The sequence below is a fragment of the Neophocaena asiaeorientalis genome, unplaced genomic scaffold, assembly GCF_003031525.2.
Source record: "Neophocaena asiaeorientalis asiaeorientalis breed wild unplaced genomic scaffold, Neophocaena_asiaeorientalis_V1.1 scaffold43, whole genome shotgun sequence".
NCBI lineage: Eukaryota > Metazoa > Chordata > Mammalia > Artiodactyla > Phocoenidae > Neophocaena > Neophocaena asiaeorientalis.
Genome location: NW_020173674.1, coordinates 10,230,437 through 10,242,652, shown reverse-complemented (window position 1 = coordinate 10,242,652; position 12,216 = coordinate 10,230,437). Strand labels below are relative to the sequence as shown.

Genomic DNA, 12,216 nt, shown 5'->3' with positions numbered 1-12,216 from the left:
CGCCGCTCCCCGCAGGGTGCTGGAGCCCGAGGCGGCAGGGGCGGAGGAGGCCGAGCGGCGCGTCCGCGGCTGCCGCCTGCAGTACCAGCGCGCCGGCGTGCGCTTCCTCGTCCCTTTCGCGGCCCACCCGCTGGACGGCGGCCGCCGCCTCACCCACCTGCTCGGCCCCGACTGGCTGCTGGACGTGTCCCACCTCGTGGCGCCGCACGCCCGCGTGCAGGACCCGAGTGTCGCCTCGCTGGAGGGAGGCCGCGTTCTGGTGGGCCGGGAGCCCGGCGTCACCTCCATCGAGGTGAGCAGACGGCCTGAAAAGGGTGTAGGTGACTCCCATAATGTTAATGGGCAGGTGTGAAGAGTGTCGGAAGGCCCAGGGTGTACCTGGGGAGGTATGAACCCAGGGGGGTTGGGGATTGGGTCAGAATAGGGCGGCCCGTGTAACGGAGGAAGTCCTCAAAGTATGAAGGGCTGGGGTTGGGTATGTGGGAGCCAGGTCTTGAGGTGCTACGGGTGGGAAAGCCTGTGCAGATGCTGGGAGCACAAACCAGATCCCTTTGTAAGGGTGCTGGGTTCTCAGAGGGCAGAGGCTGTCTGTGTACGAGGGCCCCCCCACACACTTCCAACTCCCTCTCACCCTCAGGTGCGCTCCCCGCTGTCTGACTCCATCCTGGGCGAGCAGGTGCTGGCTGTGACGGATGACAAGGTCTCGGTGCTGGAGCTGGGGGTGCAGCCAGTGATGGGCATCTCACTGGCCCTAAGCCGGGGCACTGCCCACCCCGGGGAGGTCACAGCCACGTGCTGGGCACAGTCAGCCCTTCCTGCCCCAAAGCAGGTGACAGCTGGGGGGTCAGGGGGATGAGATCAACATCTCCAGCTGGGGGTTGATAACAGGGGGATGGGAGGTACCTCCACCCTTCACCTTAGGGTTTTCGGGATGAGGACTGACTCCCTGTAAGGTAGTGAGCTCTCTGCGGCTGGAGGTGATCAAGCAGTGACTGGCTGGAGTGTGGCAGTGGGAGGTTATTAGATGGCTCTAACTGAGGACCCTCCCGATGACTCAGACCCCAGGGCTGAGTGGAAGACAGGTGATTGACACATGTCCCCTCTCTCCCCGTGTTTTGTCCCTCTGCCTGTGTCTGTTTTCTCTCTGGTCTCTCCTCCTCCGTGTGGCCTGTCTCTGTGGGAGTGGTCTCTGTGTGCATGCGTGCGTGCCCTGGCGTGTCTCTGCCTGTGTCTGTGTGCCCGACAGGAGGTGGCCCTCTCCCTATGGCTGTCCTTCTCTGACCACACCCTGGCCCCCGCTGAGCTCTACAACCACCGTGACCTGGGACTGTCCGTCTCGGCCGAGGAGCCCGGCGCTGTGCTACCAGCCTATGAGCGGGGCGCCCAACTCGGGGTGGTGGTGAGTGGGGCGGGCGTCAAGGGGCTGCCCCTGCATGTGGCTCTGCACCCGCCTGAGCCCTGCCGCCGGGGCCGCCACCGTGTGCCCCTGGCCTCTGGCACCGCCTGGCTAGGGCTGTCCCCCGCTCCCACCCCAGCCCCTGCCCTCCCATCCAGCCCCGCTCAGAGCTCAGCTGCCCCAGAGGCCAGCGTGGGTGGAGAACGGCGGGCGGCAGGCAGTGTGGGGGGCGGCGGGGATGTGAGGCGCAAGTTTGAGCAGGCAGCAGAGGAGGCCGGGAAGGAGAAGGCAGAAGCTAGGGAGGAGGCGGAAGACGACGAGGAGATGGTCCCTGCCCCGCAGCGGGTCACCGAACTAGAGCTGGGCATGTACGCCCTGCTGGGCATCTTCTGTCTGGCCATCCTCATCTTCCTGGTCAACGGTGTGGTCTTCATGCTGCGCTACCAGCGCAAGGAGCCCCCTGACAGTGCTGCCGCCCCTGCCGCCCCCCAGCCCCACAACTGGGTCTGGCTGGGCACTGACCAGGAGGACCTGAGCCGCCAGCTGGATCGGCAGTCCTCTGGCCTGCCCAAGGGGGAGGGGGGCTGCCCCTGCGAGAGTGGGGGAGGAGGGGAGGCCCTGACCCTGGCCCAGGCCCCTGCCGGGGGCACCCCCAGCTCCTCGAGCACCCTGGCCAGGAAGGAAGCGGGGGGGCGGCGGAAGCGAGTAGAGTTTGTGACGTTTGCGCCAGCACCCCCAGCCCAGCTGCCCGAGGAGTCCGGGGGGGCCCCTGCCGTGCAGTCCATCCTGGTGGCAGGCGAGGAGGACATCCGTTGGGTGTGTGAGGACATGGGGCTGAAGGACCCCGAGGAGCTGCGTAGCTACATGGAGCGGATCCGGGGCAGCTCCTGACCCTTCCCGGCCTGCCTGGCCCGGCGCCGTCGGCCTCTAGCCTGGGCAGCCTCCTGTTCATCCTCTGGTGCTTGTTGATGCGAGTCCCCTGCCTGGTCCGTCGCAAGGACTCCCACCCAGGCCCCCTCTGCCCTGCCCCTTGTCATGGACCATGGTCGTGAGGAAGGGCTCATGGCCCATATTTATGAGAACCATTTCATCCTAACGTTGGGTACAGAATAAACTGAGAAGGAAACCCCATCTGGGCCTGCGGCTGTCTGTTGGGGGAGAGAGGCAAGCGGGGAGTGGCGGCCGTGTTCATCCACTGTCCCTCCTGGGACAGCTTTGGGAGGCTGGGCCCTGGGCCACCCTCTCATAGCGACCAGCGATCCCGATATACAGCAAGGCTGTGGCAGCCTGAATGCCGGCCAGCAGGAAGAAATAGAGGTCCATCCGACATTTGTTGATGTTCCCTGGGGAAAGGAGGGGTTGGCATTCGGGTCAGGGCGGGGCTCCCCCAGCTATGGCAGCTGAAGCCAAAGTGGGCAGCGGGTGGGGTCTGAAAACACAGGGCAGATAGCCCACTAGCATCGGGCTGCCCTGGGTGTCTCCTGTGGAGTCTACAATGCCCTGGTAGCTTGCTGTTCTTTCAGGGGCTTAAAACGTAAGTACCACAGAGAGAGGTGACCCTTAGCCAGAATGGCAGAGTTCCGGAAGCAGGAAGGTGCCTTGGAGGTCTCCTGAGTTCACTGATTCCTTTTGGACGGTTAGGGTACCTGAGGCTCAGGACAGGACCACGCTGTGGGCGCTGGGCCAGGTTTGGGCGAGTGCCCCGTACTGAGTCTAGCGTGCCATTTCCATCTGCCTGGGGTCAAAGCACTTGGCAGTTGGCATCACCTTTCCAAGTCGCCCTCCACCCATGTCCCATTCCCGGGGAGGCCCCCCACACTCACCAGAATCCTCCGGGCAGTGCAGCCAGCCCCCCGGCAGTGACAGTAGTGCCACCAGGCTGGAGCCTAACAGCGAGCCCACCCCAGACAGGCAGAAGAAGATGCCCATCATGGCGCCCTGCATGGAACGCGGGGCCTCTGAGTATGCAAACTCCAGGCCTGCAGAGAGGGAGGAAGGACGACCCAAGGGGCTGGTGGAGGCGCAGAGCCTGCTGGGCCACAGCCCTCCCCTCCCCCAGCCAAGCCTCCCTCCTGGCTTCCCCTGGGTGACCCCTTGCCTCTGCCCTGCTCATCCCCCCTGAACACCTCCACCTGGATGCTCCCACACTGCTCTGTCACCCCTCTTCCCCTTCCTCCTGGGCCTCCCATTTCAGTGACAGAAGCCCCGTCCTCATCCTCTCTCTTGCCCACCCTCTCTGCCCACCTTCAGCATCATCATCAATTGTCCCCTGCATCGGCAGGCGGACTCTCAACCACTGTGCCACCAGGGAAGTCCCATCATCAAATCATTTTGATTCAACCTCAGAAATCTCCCAGTGTCTCCCCCGCCCCATTCCCTCTGCCCCGGGCCACATGGACAAAGGGAAGACTGAGAGGAACCCCTTTGCCCAGAGGCCTTGGAGAGGGCCTCATGGAGGAGAGGGCAGTTAGACTGGGAATTGAAGGGGAAATGGGAGTTCACTTCCAATCTGGGAAATGGGAAGGCAGAGGGAACAGCAACCGCAAAGTCACAGAGGGTGGGGAACATGGCACCAGGGGGACTGTGGGGACAGGTGGTATGGGGAATGTCTTATTCACCTCTAATCCCCACTGCCTGTCGCAGTGCCTTCCACAAACCAGTGCTGATAAGTCCCTAGGGGTGACTGCAGCCCCGCTCAGAAAACCCTGCCTTCCTCCGTGCAGACAAGCTCCAGAGGCTGTGCCCGTGAGACCTCTGACTTCGAGGCACCACCAGGCAGAGCCCATCACCCATGCGAGAGCAGGGGAGGGGTCCAGGATACCTGGGATGCTGGCAAAAATCTCACTGATCCCGATGAGCAGGTACTGAGGGGTCTGCCACCAGATGGACAGTGGTGCTGCATAATATGTGTTCTGCCCAATCTGCTGGGACACCGTCTGGTTGTGACCGATGTACTCTAAGCGCTCCATCTCCAGGACTCCTGGTGGTGGGGAGAGGGGCTACAGTCAGGCCCACTGTAGGCAGCTTAGCCCCATGACAGAGCTTGGCATGTAGTGGGTATTCACTAAGTAGCCAGTCATTGACTAGGCAGCATGTAAGGAAAAGAACACTGGCCCTCCATCCCTTCCCTTTTTGCCTTGGCTGCTAGGAAGCTCAGAACTAGGTTTTGCACTCAATAACCGTAACAGCTCTCGTTAACCGAGAGCCTGTTATAGGCGAGGCATTTAATATGCATTCTTATAAGTAAGAAAGAGAAGTTTAGGTTAAGCAATCAGCCCTGAGTCACACAGCTGATAAGTAACTGGGGCTGTATTTGCGCCCCAGCGTGTCTAGTTTCAAAGCCAGCCCCGTTCCCATGATATCATATGCCTCCTCTACTGCAGCGTCAAGTATTACAATAGCGTTTCTAACCTGGCTTTCAAGTTTAGTTTATCTCCTTCCCCTTCATTGCTTAGGAGACAGCTGTGCTCTAGTGGAATGAACACCAGATATGGAATTAGGTGACTTGGGTTCCAATCCTGGTCCTGCCACTGGCTAGCTGTGTGATCTTGGGCCGATCACTTAACCTCTCTGAGACCCAGTTCCCTTATGCAAGAAGTAGGAATCAAAACCCCAGGATTATTGTGAGGATGAAATAGGACAAAATGCACGAAAGCATGTAGCTGAAAAAGAATCTAGTATGGTTTTCATACTTGCAACACAATACTGCTTATTGAGTTTTAATTCCTCTGGCTCCTACTTGTGTTCCAGGCATGGTGCTGGGTGCTTTACTGACTTCATCTTGTTTAATCCTCACAACACTCCTGCTAGACCACATTCCATGAGGGTGGAGCCTGGCCTCTGCACAGGGTCTGAATGAATTACTCTCCCCATTTTAAAGATGAAGCTCAAAGACACTAAGTAACTTCAGGATCATTAAGTCGCAAAGTGAAAAGGGCTGAGGTTTGTGCAGTAGCATGCAAGGCTTCTTTACCAGAGCTTCTTTCTTATGAGAGGCTTCAGATCCTTTTGAAATGGAAGAGGGAAGAGAATAAATAATAGATACTTTTGGAAAAATGTCCCCCAACTGCTAAATGGCTGTGTGTCTTTGGAAAATGCATTCAACACATTTTTTGAGCACCCATGTGCATTATTCACAGCAGTGAATAAAAAAGAAAAAAAATCCCCTGCCTTCAGAAAGCTTACATCCCACCGGGGAAAATCTTTTTTTTCCTCTCTTGGCCCGAGTTCCCTCATCTGTCAAAACGAGGGGAGGCTGGACTCAAGGAGGAGGGTCTCTTTCAGCTCACACCTTCCAGAAGCCAAGACTGGCACCCACGGGTGGAGGGTGTACTTGGCCCAGGCCCACAGCTTCAGCATCGGCCCCTGGTGGAGCCAGCCTCCCCCCAGCCCCAGACAAAGGCCAGCCCCCTCCCCAAGGCCCTCCACTCAGGCCGACATACCTGCCACAACGACCGAGGTGAAACCAAAGAACATCCCCAGCGCCATCTTCTGCAGAGCCGAGGGAAGCAGCTTGCAGCGCAGCAGTAAAGGATCGAGCAGGTGGTCCTTCACAGGCACCAGGATCAGCAACACCACAACGTTGGCCAGGAGGAGCCAGGCTTCTGGGATCTGGGAAAGAAGGAACCAAGAGAGGCAGGCTAGCAGAGCAGAAGGAGCTCTGGGCTGGAGTCCGGAGACCTGGACTCCATCCAGACTGTCCCTGGGTGACCCAGAGTCAGTCCTTTCCCCTCCCCTGAATACACGCTCCTCGGCTGTGTAACTAGGGGATGGATTAGATCAGGGATGGCAAATAGGTTCCTTCAACTTCTGTCGGTTGGTAGTGGCTGCCTGGAATGTTCATGGGCTCAGCATGAAAGAATGCCATGATAGATTAGTGATGCCTGCCATGGGCAAGGAAGGGAGGTCTAGTAGCAGGTATGTCATTTATCTGCCAGCTCTGAAGGTCTTTGATTTTAAGAGTCTCTGAAATGCCAAGGAACTGGTTTGGTAAGTCCTGGTGAAAGGCAGAGATCTGAGCATCCAGGAGCCCCACAGAGGGAGGGAGCAAGGTAGAGCTGGGAATGCCCCGAATGTGCCTGACCTGAGGGCCTGGTGCAAACTGGGCCGTGAGGCCGCTTCAGAGCAGCAGTGGGTGGGAGTGAAGCTGACCTGAAGTCTTGTATGCACCTGAGCCTTTTGGCAGGATGTCTGGGCCTCCAGGTGCGTTTCCTGTATCCCGAGGATGCCGTGCCGCTGGGGGACGGGAGTGTGGCGACAGCTTCATTTCCTCCTTTTCTTAGAGGAAGCCCCCAGCCCGGCCTGAAGTGGGGGCTGATCACATGTGTGTCTTTTACCTTGTAGCCACTGCCCTGGGCCCTCAGAGCCGCGGATCTGTTGGCAGGGTAGTCTGGGAAGATGTCCGGGATTTGGAGGTGAAGACCTTGCAGGACATAGGTGGACTGCATCTGCCGAGAGAGCTGGAGGTGAGGCTGGAACAGAGATGGCCGCCTCATTTCCATCCCAGGATGCTCCCAGCTCCAAGGCAGGCATTCCTCCGCAGTAGCACAGGGCAGCCGGGCAGTTGTCCCCTCGCCCCGCTTCAGGGGGAAAGTGACCTTCCCACCCCGCTCCCTCCCCGGGAGTTTCCTTTGCTCTGTTCCCAGGCCTGAGGGCTGTGCGTGCAGCTTTGCTCCAGAGCCCAGGCCCAGCTGGTCTGGCTCACATTCTTGTCTCCAGGGCCTGGCACGGAGTAAGTGTGGATAAATATTTGTTGACATGGGGAAGATAATGCATGGCTGTCCCCGCAGGGAGCGCTCATCTGACACTGAGGCCAAGCTGAGCCCCACAGGTTGACACGACCGGGGACTGCGTAGGCACTGACCCGCCAGAATGGCCCTGGACAGCAGCAGAGGCAGGCTCCAGGGCTCCCCGCCATGCCGGCCGTTATCCCATTAGCTGCTGTGTGAGGGAGGGGGCTCTGGGAGAATCCTGCAGGAGGGCCTGGGGCCAGAGGAGGGCACTTGGGTTGCTCAGGGCAGCAGCTGTTTGCTGACTGGTATGGAAGGATGTCAGTATTCTGACAACTGGTACGACTAGGGATCAACCATGGGCACACACGTCCCATCATAGACACCTTCTGCCTTTGTGCCACCCCCAAGTAGCAGGCTGGCCCTGCATGACCCTCACCCTCTGCAGCTCGCAACAAGGTTCCTGCAGAGCGTGTGTGGGAGGCAGTGACCTTGTGGACTGGGGATTAGAGGCCGGGGTTAGGCTGCTGCCCACCCTCCACACACCGCACACACATTCACTACAGTAACCTTCCCCTTGGGGAGTGGGCGGGAAGCAGCGGTTTTCAGACCTGGCTAAGGGTCAGCATCACCTGAGAAGTTTATTACACTGGAGACTCCTCCAGCAATTCTCTTTCAGTGGTCTGCGGTGGGACCTGGGAATATGTATTTTTTAAAAGCGCTGCAGGGGATTCTGAGGCGCGGCCAGGGTGGGGAACCACTGTTGCAAAGCACTCGGGGGACGAAGCTTGCCCCTAACTTGCTGTGGGGCCTCGGGTGACCAACACACCTTCTCTGGGCCTCCGTTGCCAAGTCGGAGAATCTGAATGCTGCAGAACTGTTAGAGCCTCTAGTCTAACAGGAAACTGAGGCCCGGAGAGATGGGGTGACTTATTCAGTCACTGGGCCTCAGACCCGTCTCCAGAGTTCCTTGTGCTCTACCACCCGGAGTGTAATTATTGGGACGGCTTAGCGCCAGGCGCCACCCCAGCTGCTACGTGGTAGCAGTTCACTTTGTGAGCCCGTCCCCCTTTCCACATACCCTGAGCATCTACCATGAGAGATGAGACCAGTGAGGGGCCTGGGGAGCGAGTCCCCACAGAGCGAAAGGGCGGGGGTGCTGACCTGGAAGTATACCATCCAGTAGGGCACCAAGGTCACCATGACGGGCAAGATCTTCACCAGCACCCGGAAGTTGGCGATGTCCTCTTGCGGGGAAGGGCCAGCCTGGGGAGACCTCTGATCAGGCAGCAGCTGGGCGCCTGGAGGGTCTCTGAGGGGCCTTAGAGGCAGCAGATAAAATGGCTGCTACCATCACCCGTCACCACCACCATGGCCGCCTTCCCACCTCCCCCATCATCCGCTACTTTAATCCCACTCCCCTATCACCACCTATCACAGACATCATCTCAGAAACCGCCACCCTCATGTCCTCCACTCCACCATCGGCATCCCTTTTGCCGTCATCACCATCACCAAAGCCATCCCCTCCGTGGGGTTCTCATTCTATCACCATTATTTTTCTGCCACTGTCAATACTATCACTGTCATCCGTGTGGCAGAGTTGGCGATCAAGACCATCCTAAGCTGTGGCCTTGGGTCCTGGGGTAAGGAAGAGCAGAGGCTATGGCGAGCAGAGTCTTGGGGGAGTTTTTGGCTTGTAGTGTTGGTGTGCCATGGGAGCCAGGGAAGCCCCAGTCCGCGCCTGACTCAGAGAGAGAGGCTGTCACAATTTGAGACACTCCAGTCCCCCCAGTGCGCTCTCCAAGTCCATCCTCCTCAACAGGCAACATGGGAGCCCTCTCCCTTCAGAACAAGGGATGGAGCAGTAGGGGTGGAGGGAACATTATCAGGAGACAGGAAAGATCAACCTTTACCCTTTGCCCTTTGTCCTGAGAGGCTTCTAATCCCTACTTGCCCAAGAGCCTTGCCTCATCCTTTGAGATTCCGAAAGGGACGATACCGGTGTGGTGTGACAGCCACCGTCAGCTTCTCCCCACCCAGTCTGTGACGTTTTTCTTCCACTAACAGGTGGATTTTAGCTGCCCTGCCCTTGAATCTGAGCTGGGCTCTGACTGCACTGACCAACAGAAGGAGGAGGAAGTGATGCTTTGGGACTCCAAACCTCCGAAAGGCCTTCAAGGGACCGACAGCTTCCACTTCTTGCCCTCTGGAACATTCCCTCTTGGAATGCTCCCTCCTCTTGCAGCCCAGATACCTTGCCGGGAGAGGCTCCGGCCACCTGGGGGGCAAGGCCACACGAAGGGGAGCCGAGGTGTCCTCGTCGACAGACAACGTCGACTGCCGGCCGGGAAAGTGAGCCGTCTTGGATGTTCTAGCCCTTTCAAGTCCTCAGTGACTGCAGCCCGCCGTGGTATCATAAGAAGCAGAACTGTCCGGCTGAGCCGTTACCCACAAGATTTTGAGGGGTAACAAAAGGTGGTTGCTTAAGCCATTAAGTTCTGGGGTAGTCAGGCAGCAATGGACCATTCAAACAAAACCTTACAGCAATGCACCAGGTTGGGGGAAAGCATGTTCTATACCTTTTCCGTCTAGATCCCACTGACAGGAGCTGTAACTGGGTCCAAGGTCTGGAGACAGGTTTGCTTAGCATAAGTAGGCAATTAACTCAGGGAAGAGAGGGGCAAAAGGAAGCCATTGTGCACATGCAAGGCCATTCAGAACCTTCCTCCCTTGAATGCCAGCTAATGGGAAAGGGAGCCAGTTTGGCTGACATCTTAGCCTTTCTTATACGTAATACCCAGGTAGCGTAGACTGCTAGCCCAGCAACCTTCACTGGTAGATCGTCTTCATAAACACCACTCTACTGCCATGGTTATCACCATTGCCAGCATTTATCTTCATTGTCGCTAGTAACACCACCATCCCTATCTGTATCGCCACCGTCACTGTCAAGACCATAGCATCCTCATGCTTTCTACAGTTAGTGCACTGCCAATACCACCACCGTCACCCTGACCTCTGTCAGCAGCCTCAGTCATGGCGGGCAGCTCTAGCCCACTGGGGAGCTGGTCCTCATAAAGGGCTACCACTGGAGCTGATCCAGAACGTCTTTAAACTGGATCACGTGGCCCCTTCACCCAGAGCCCTCCCCTTACCTGGCAGAGTGTCGGCGCCACCGCCTGGGACAGCAGTTTTGGAGAGCGAGTTTGAGCATGGAGGACACTTGGCTGCCTGTGGGGGGCTTGGTAATGAAGCTGGGGGTGGCAAAGAGGAAGATGAAGAAGGCCAGGCCCACGCAGCCCACGATGATGCTGTAGCCCAGCAGGAAGCTGATGTTCTGTTGGATAAAGGCCAGCACCAGCAACGACAGCACGGCACCCACGTTAATGCTCCAATAAAACCAGTTGAAGAAGCGGCGGTTGGCATGGCGGCCAAGATCCATCACCTGCCGGGCAAGGGTGAGAGTGAGGCCCAAGGAGGTGTGAGGGCACCCTGCCGCGTGCCTGCACCCCCTTTCCCACAGAGACACTTCTTGGATCAGTGGGTGGGTGTTCTGGCACTCTCCTCACCCTGATCACTAAATAGATGCTCAATAATATTTGTTGAATGAATGAATAAACCCTTCTCTTGGGAGTCACCTGTTAATGATCAGGACATTTTGACACAGCTGTTTCTTCCTGCCCTTGACACACATTGCTTTTTTCTTTTTCTTTTTCTTTTTGCGGTACGTGGGCCTCTCACTGTTGCGGCCTCTCCTGTTGCGGAGCACAGGCTCCGGACGCGCAGGCTCAGCGGCCATGGCTCACGGGCCCAGCCGCTCCGCGGCACGTGGGATCTTCCCGGACCGGGGCACGAGCCCGCGTCCCCCGCATCGGCAGGCGGACTCTCAACCACTGTGCCACCAGGGAAGCCCACACATTGCTTTTATATTGTCACCAGCCGGTACACACAACAGATGTCTCTGGTGCCACTTTGTTCATTTCTAGCTGATTTATCCCTTTGTCTTTGAGCAATCCAGACTGAGCGTCACCTTCATAGTCAGAAAAACGCCAGTCAAGGTCTCAGGTCTGGTCCACATTATTAAATATGATTTGTGCATATTACTGAAAGAACAGTTAAAGTCTAATTGAAAATTTCCTCTGCAGTTTGAAGATGCAAATGGAGTTTTCCATTGTGCTCCCACCACAACTTGCCTCCCAGTCAGACAAAGTTGGCATAATCAGGGAAAGCAGAAGTGGTCCCAGACACGGCCCCAGGAGCGGGTTCTGGCCTGATGGAAAAAAAAAAATTTGGGCCCCCCAGCAAGGGCAGTAGGGCTGAAAATCTTTACCCAGGATTTGGATCAATCTGCAACAGCCAGGCCCCAGGCCCCCTTCCGGTCTGCTGGCTTGGATCAACTGCACTGGCTGCCGGTACCTCTCCTAGACCCTGGTCCCAGATTCTGACTCAGCAGATCTGGGGCAGGGCCCGGGCATCTGTACTTTTTGAAAGCAGTGATGTCTGGAGGTCACCTTTTTAGATAAATGATTCTGTACCCCATCACCATTTCAATAACTCCCCAGATCTCAGAATCCATTATTCTCCTTCCACCCAGAGATACATATATCCATTAGTTAAGATTTTATCAAGCTTTAATTTCTGTAGTTGCATTAGGAAAAAAGTAACTAGGTATTTTGTTCATTTTCCAAATGTAAACTTTTAGTCCACACAGGTGCGCTTAAAACTGCATCCCCTTGGAGATTCTGAGGGGTCCTCTTGGGGATGAGGAGGGAGGGGCCTGTCCACTCACTGAGAATTCTCACCCACTGAAAATCCTTGCTGTAGACTTTCAAGCAGAAAATTGAATAAGTCCCATTATGAGCAGGCACTCCATTTATTAATTGGATATAAATGAATATGACAATTGCAACTCTAAGGGGAGGACCAGGCAGCCCGTTCAGGATATAAATGAGCTCTCCCAAAATAAACAGCCATTTTGTCGAGAATGATGGATGGCCCTTTCTGAAATCAGCAAGTGTGTTAAACACTCAGTTCCTGGGTATGGCTGTCCGCCAGATGGTGCCCCCCCCTCCCCCCTGCCCTCCCCAT

At 57.0% G+C, this 12,216-nt stretch overlaps 2 protein-coding genes across 4 annotated transcripts in view; one reads left to right on the top strand and one right to left on the bottom strand.

Moving 5' to 3' along the window:
• The window catches only part of TMEM132A (transmembrane protein 132A), a 12,536-nt gene extending 10,009 nt beyond the window's left edge, over nucleotides 1-2,527 (top strand). For all 3 annotated transcript variants that reach the window (XM_024748924.1, XM_024748926.1, XM_024748927.1), the window contains 3 exons: nucleotides 16-292; nucleotides 638-829; nucleotides 1,247-2,527. In XM_024748924.1, the coding sequence (XP_024604692.1) occupies nucleotides 16-292; nucleotides 638-829; nucleotides 1,247-2,287 (1,510 nt within the window). In that variant the 3' untranslated portion in view covers nucleotides 2,288-2,527. The remainder of the gene's footprint in view (nucleotides 1-15; nucleotides 293-637; nucleotides 830-1,246) is intronic.
• SLC15A3 (solute carrier family 15 member 3) overlaps nucleotides 2,445-12,216 on the bottom strand; it is a 12,940-nt gene continuing 3,168 nt past the window's right edge. The window contains exons 2-8 of the mRNA XM_024748928.1: nucleotides 10,284-10,573; nucleotides 8,290-8,446; nucleotides 6,733-6,843; nucleotides 5,839-6,007; nucleotides 4,218-4,376; nucleotides 3,220-3,375; nucleotides 2,445-2,739 (exon numbers count right to left, since the gene is read on the bottom strand). Of these exons, the coding sequence (XP_024604696.1) occupies nucleotides 2,585-2,739; nucleotides 3,220-3,375; nucleotides 4,218-4,376; nucleotides 5,839-6,007; nucleotides 6,733-6,843; nucleotides 8,290-8,446; nucleotides 10,284-10,573 (1,197 nt within the window). The 3' untranslated portion in view covers nucleotides 2,445-2,584. The remainder of the gene's footprint in view (nucleotides 2,740-3,219; nucleotides 3,376-4,217; nucleotides 4,377-5,838; nucleotides 6,008-6,732; nucleotides 6,844-8,289; nucleotides 8,447-10,283; nucleotides 10,574-12,216) is intronic.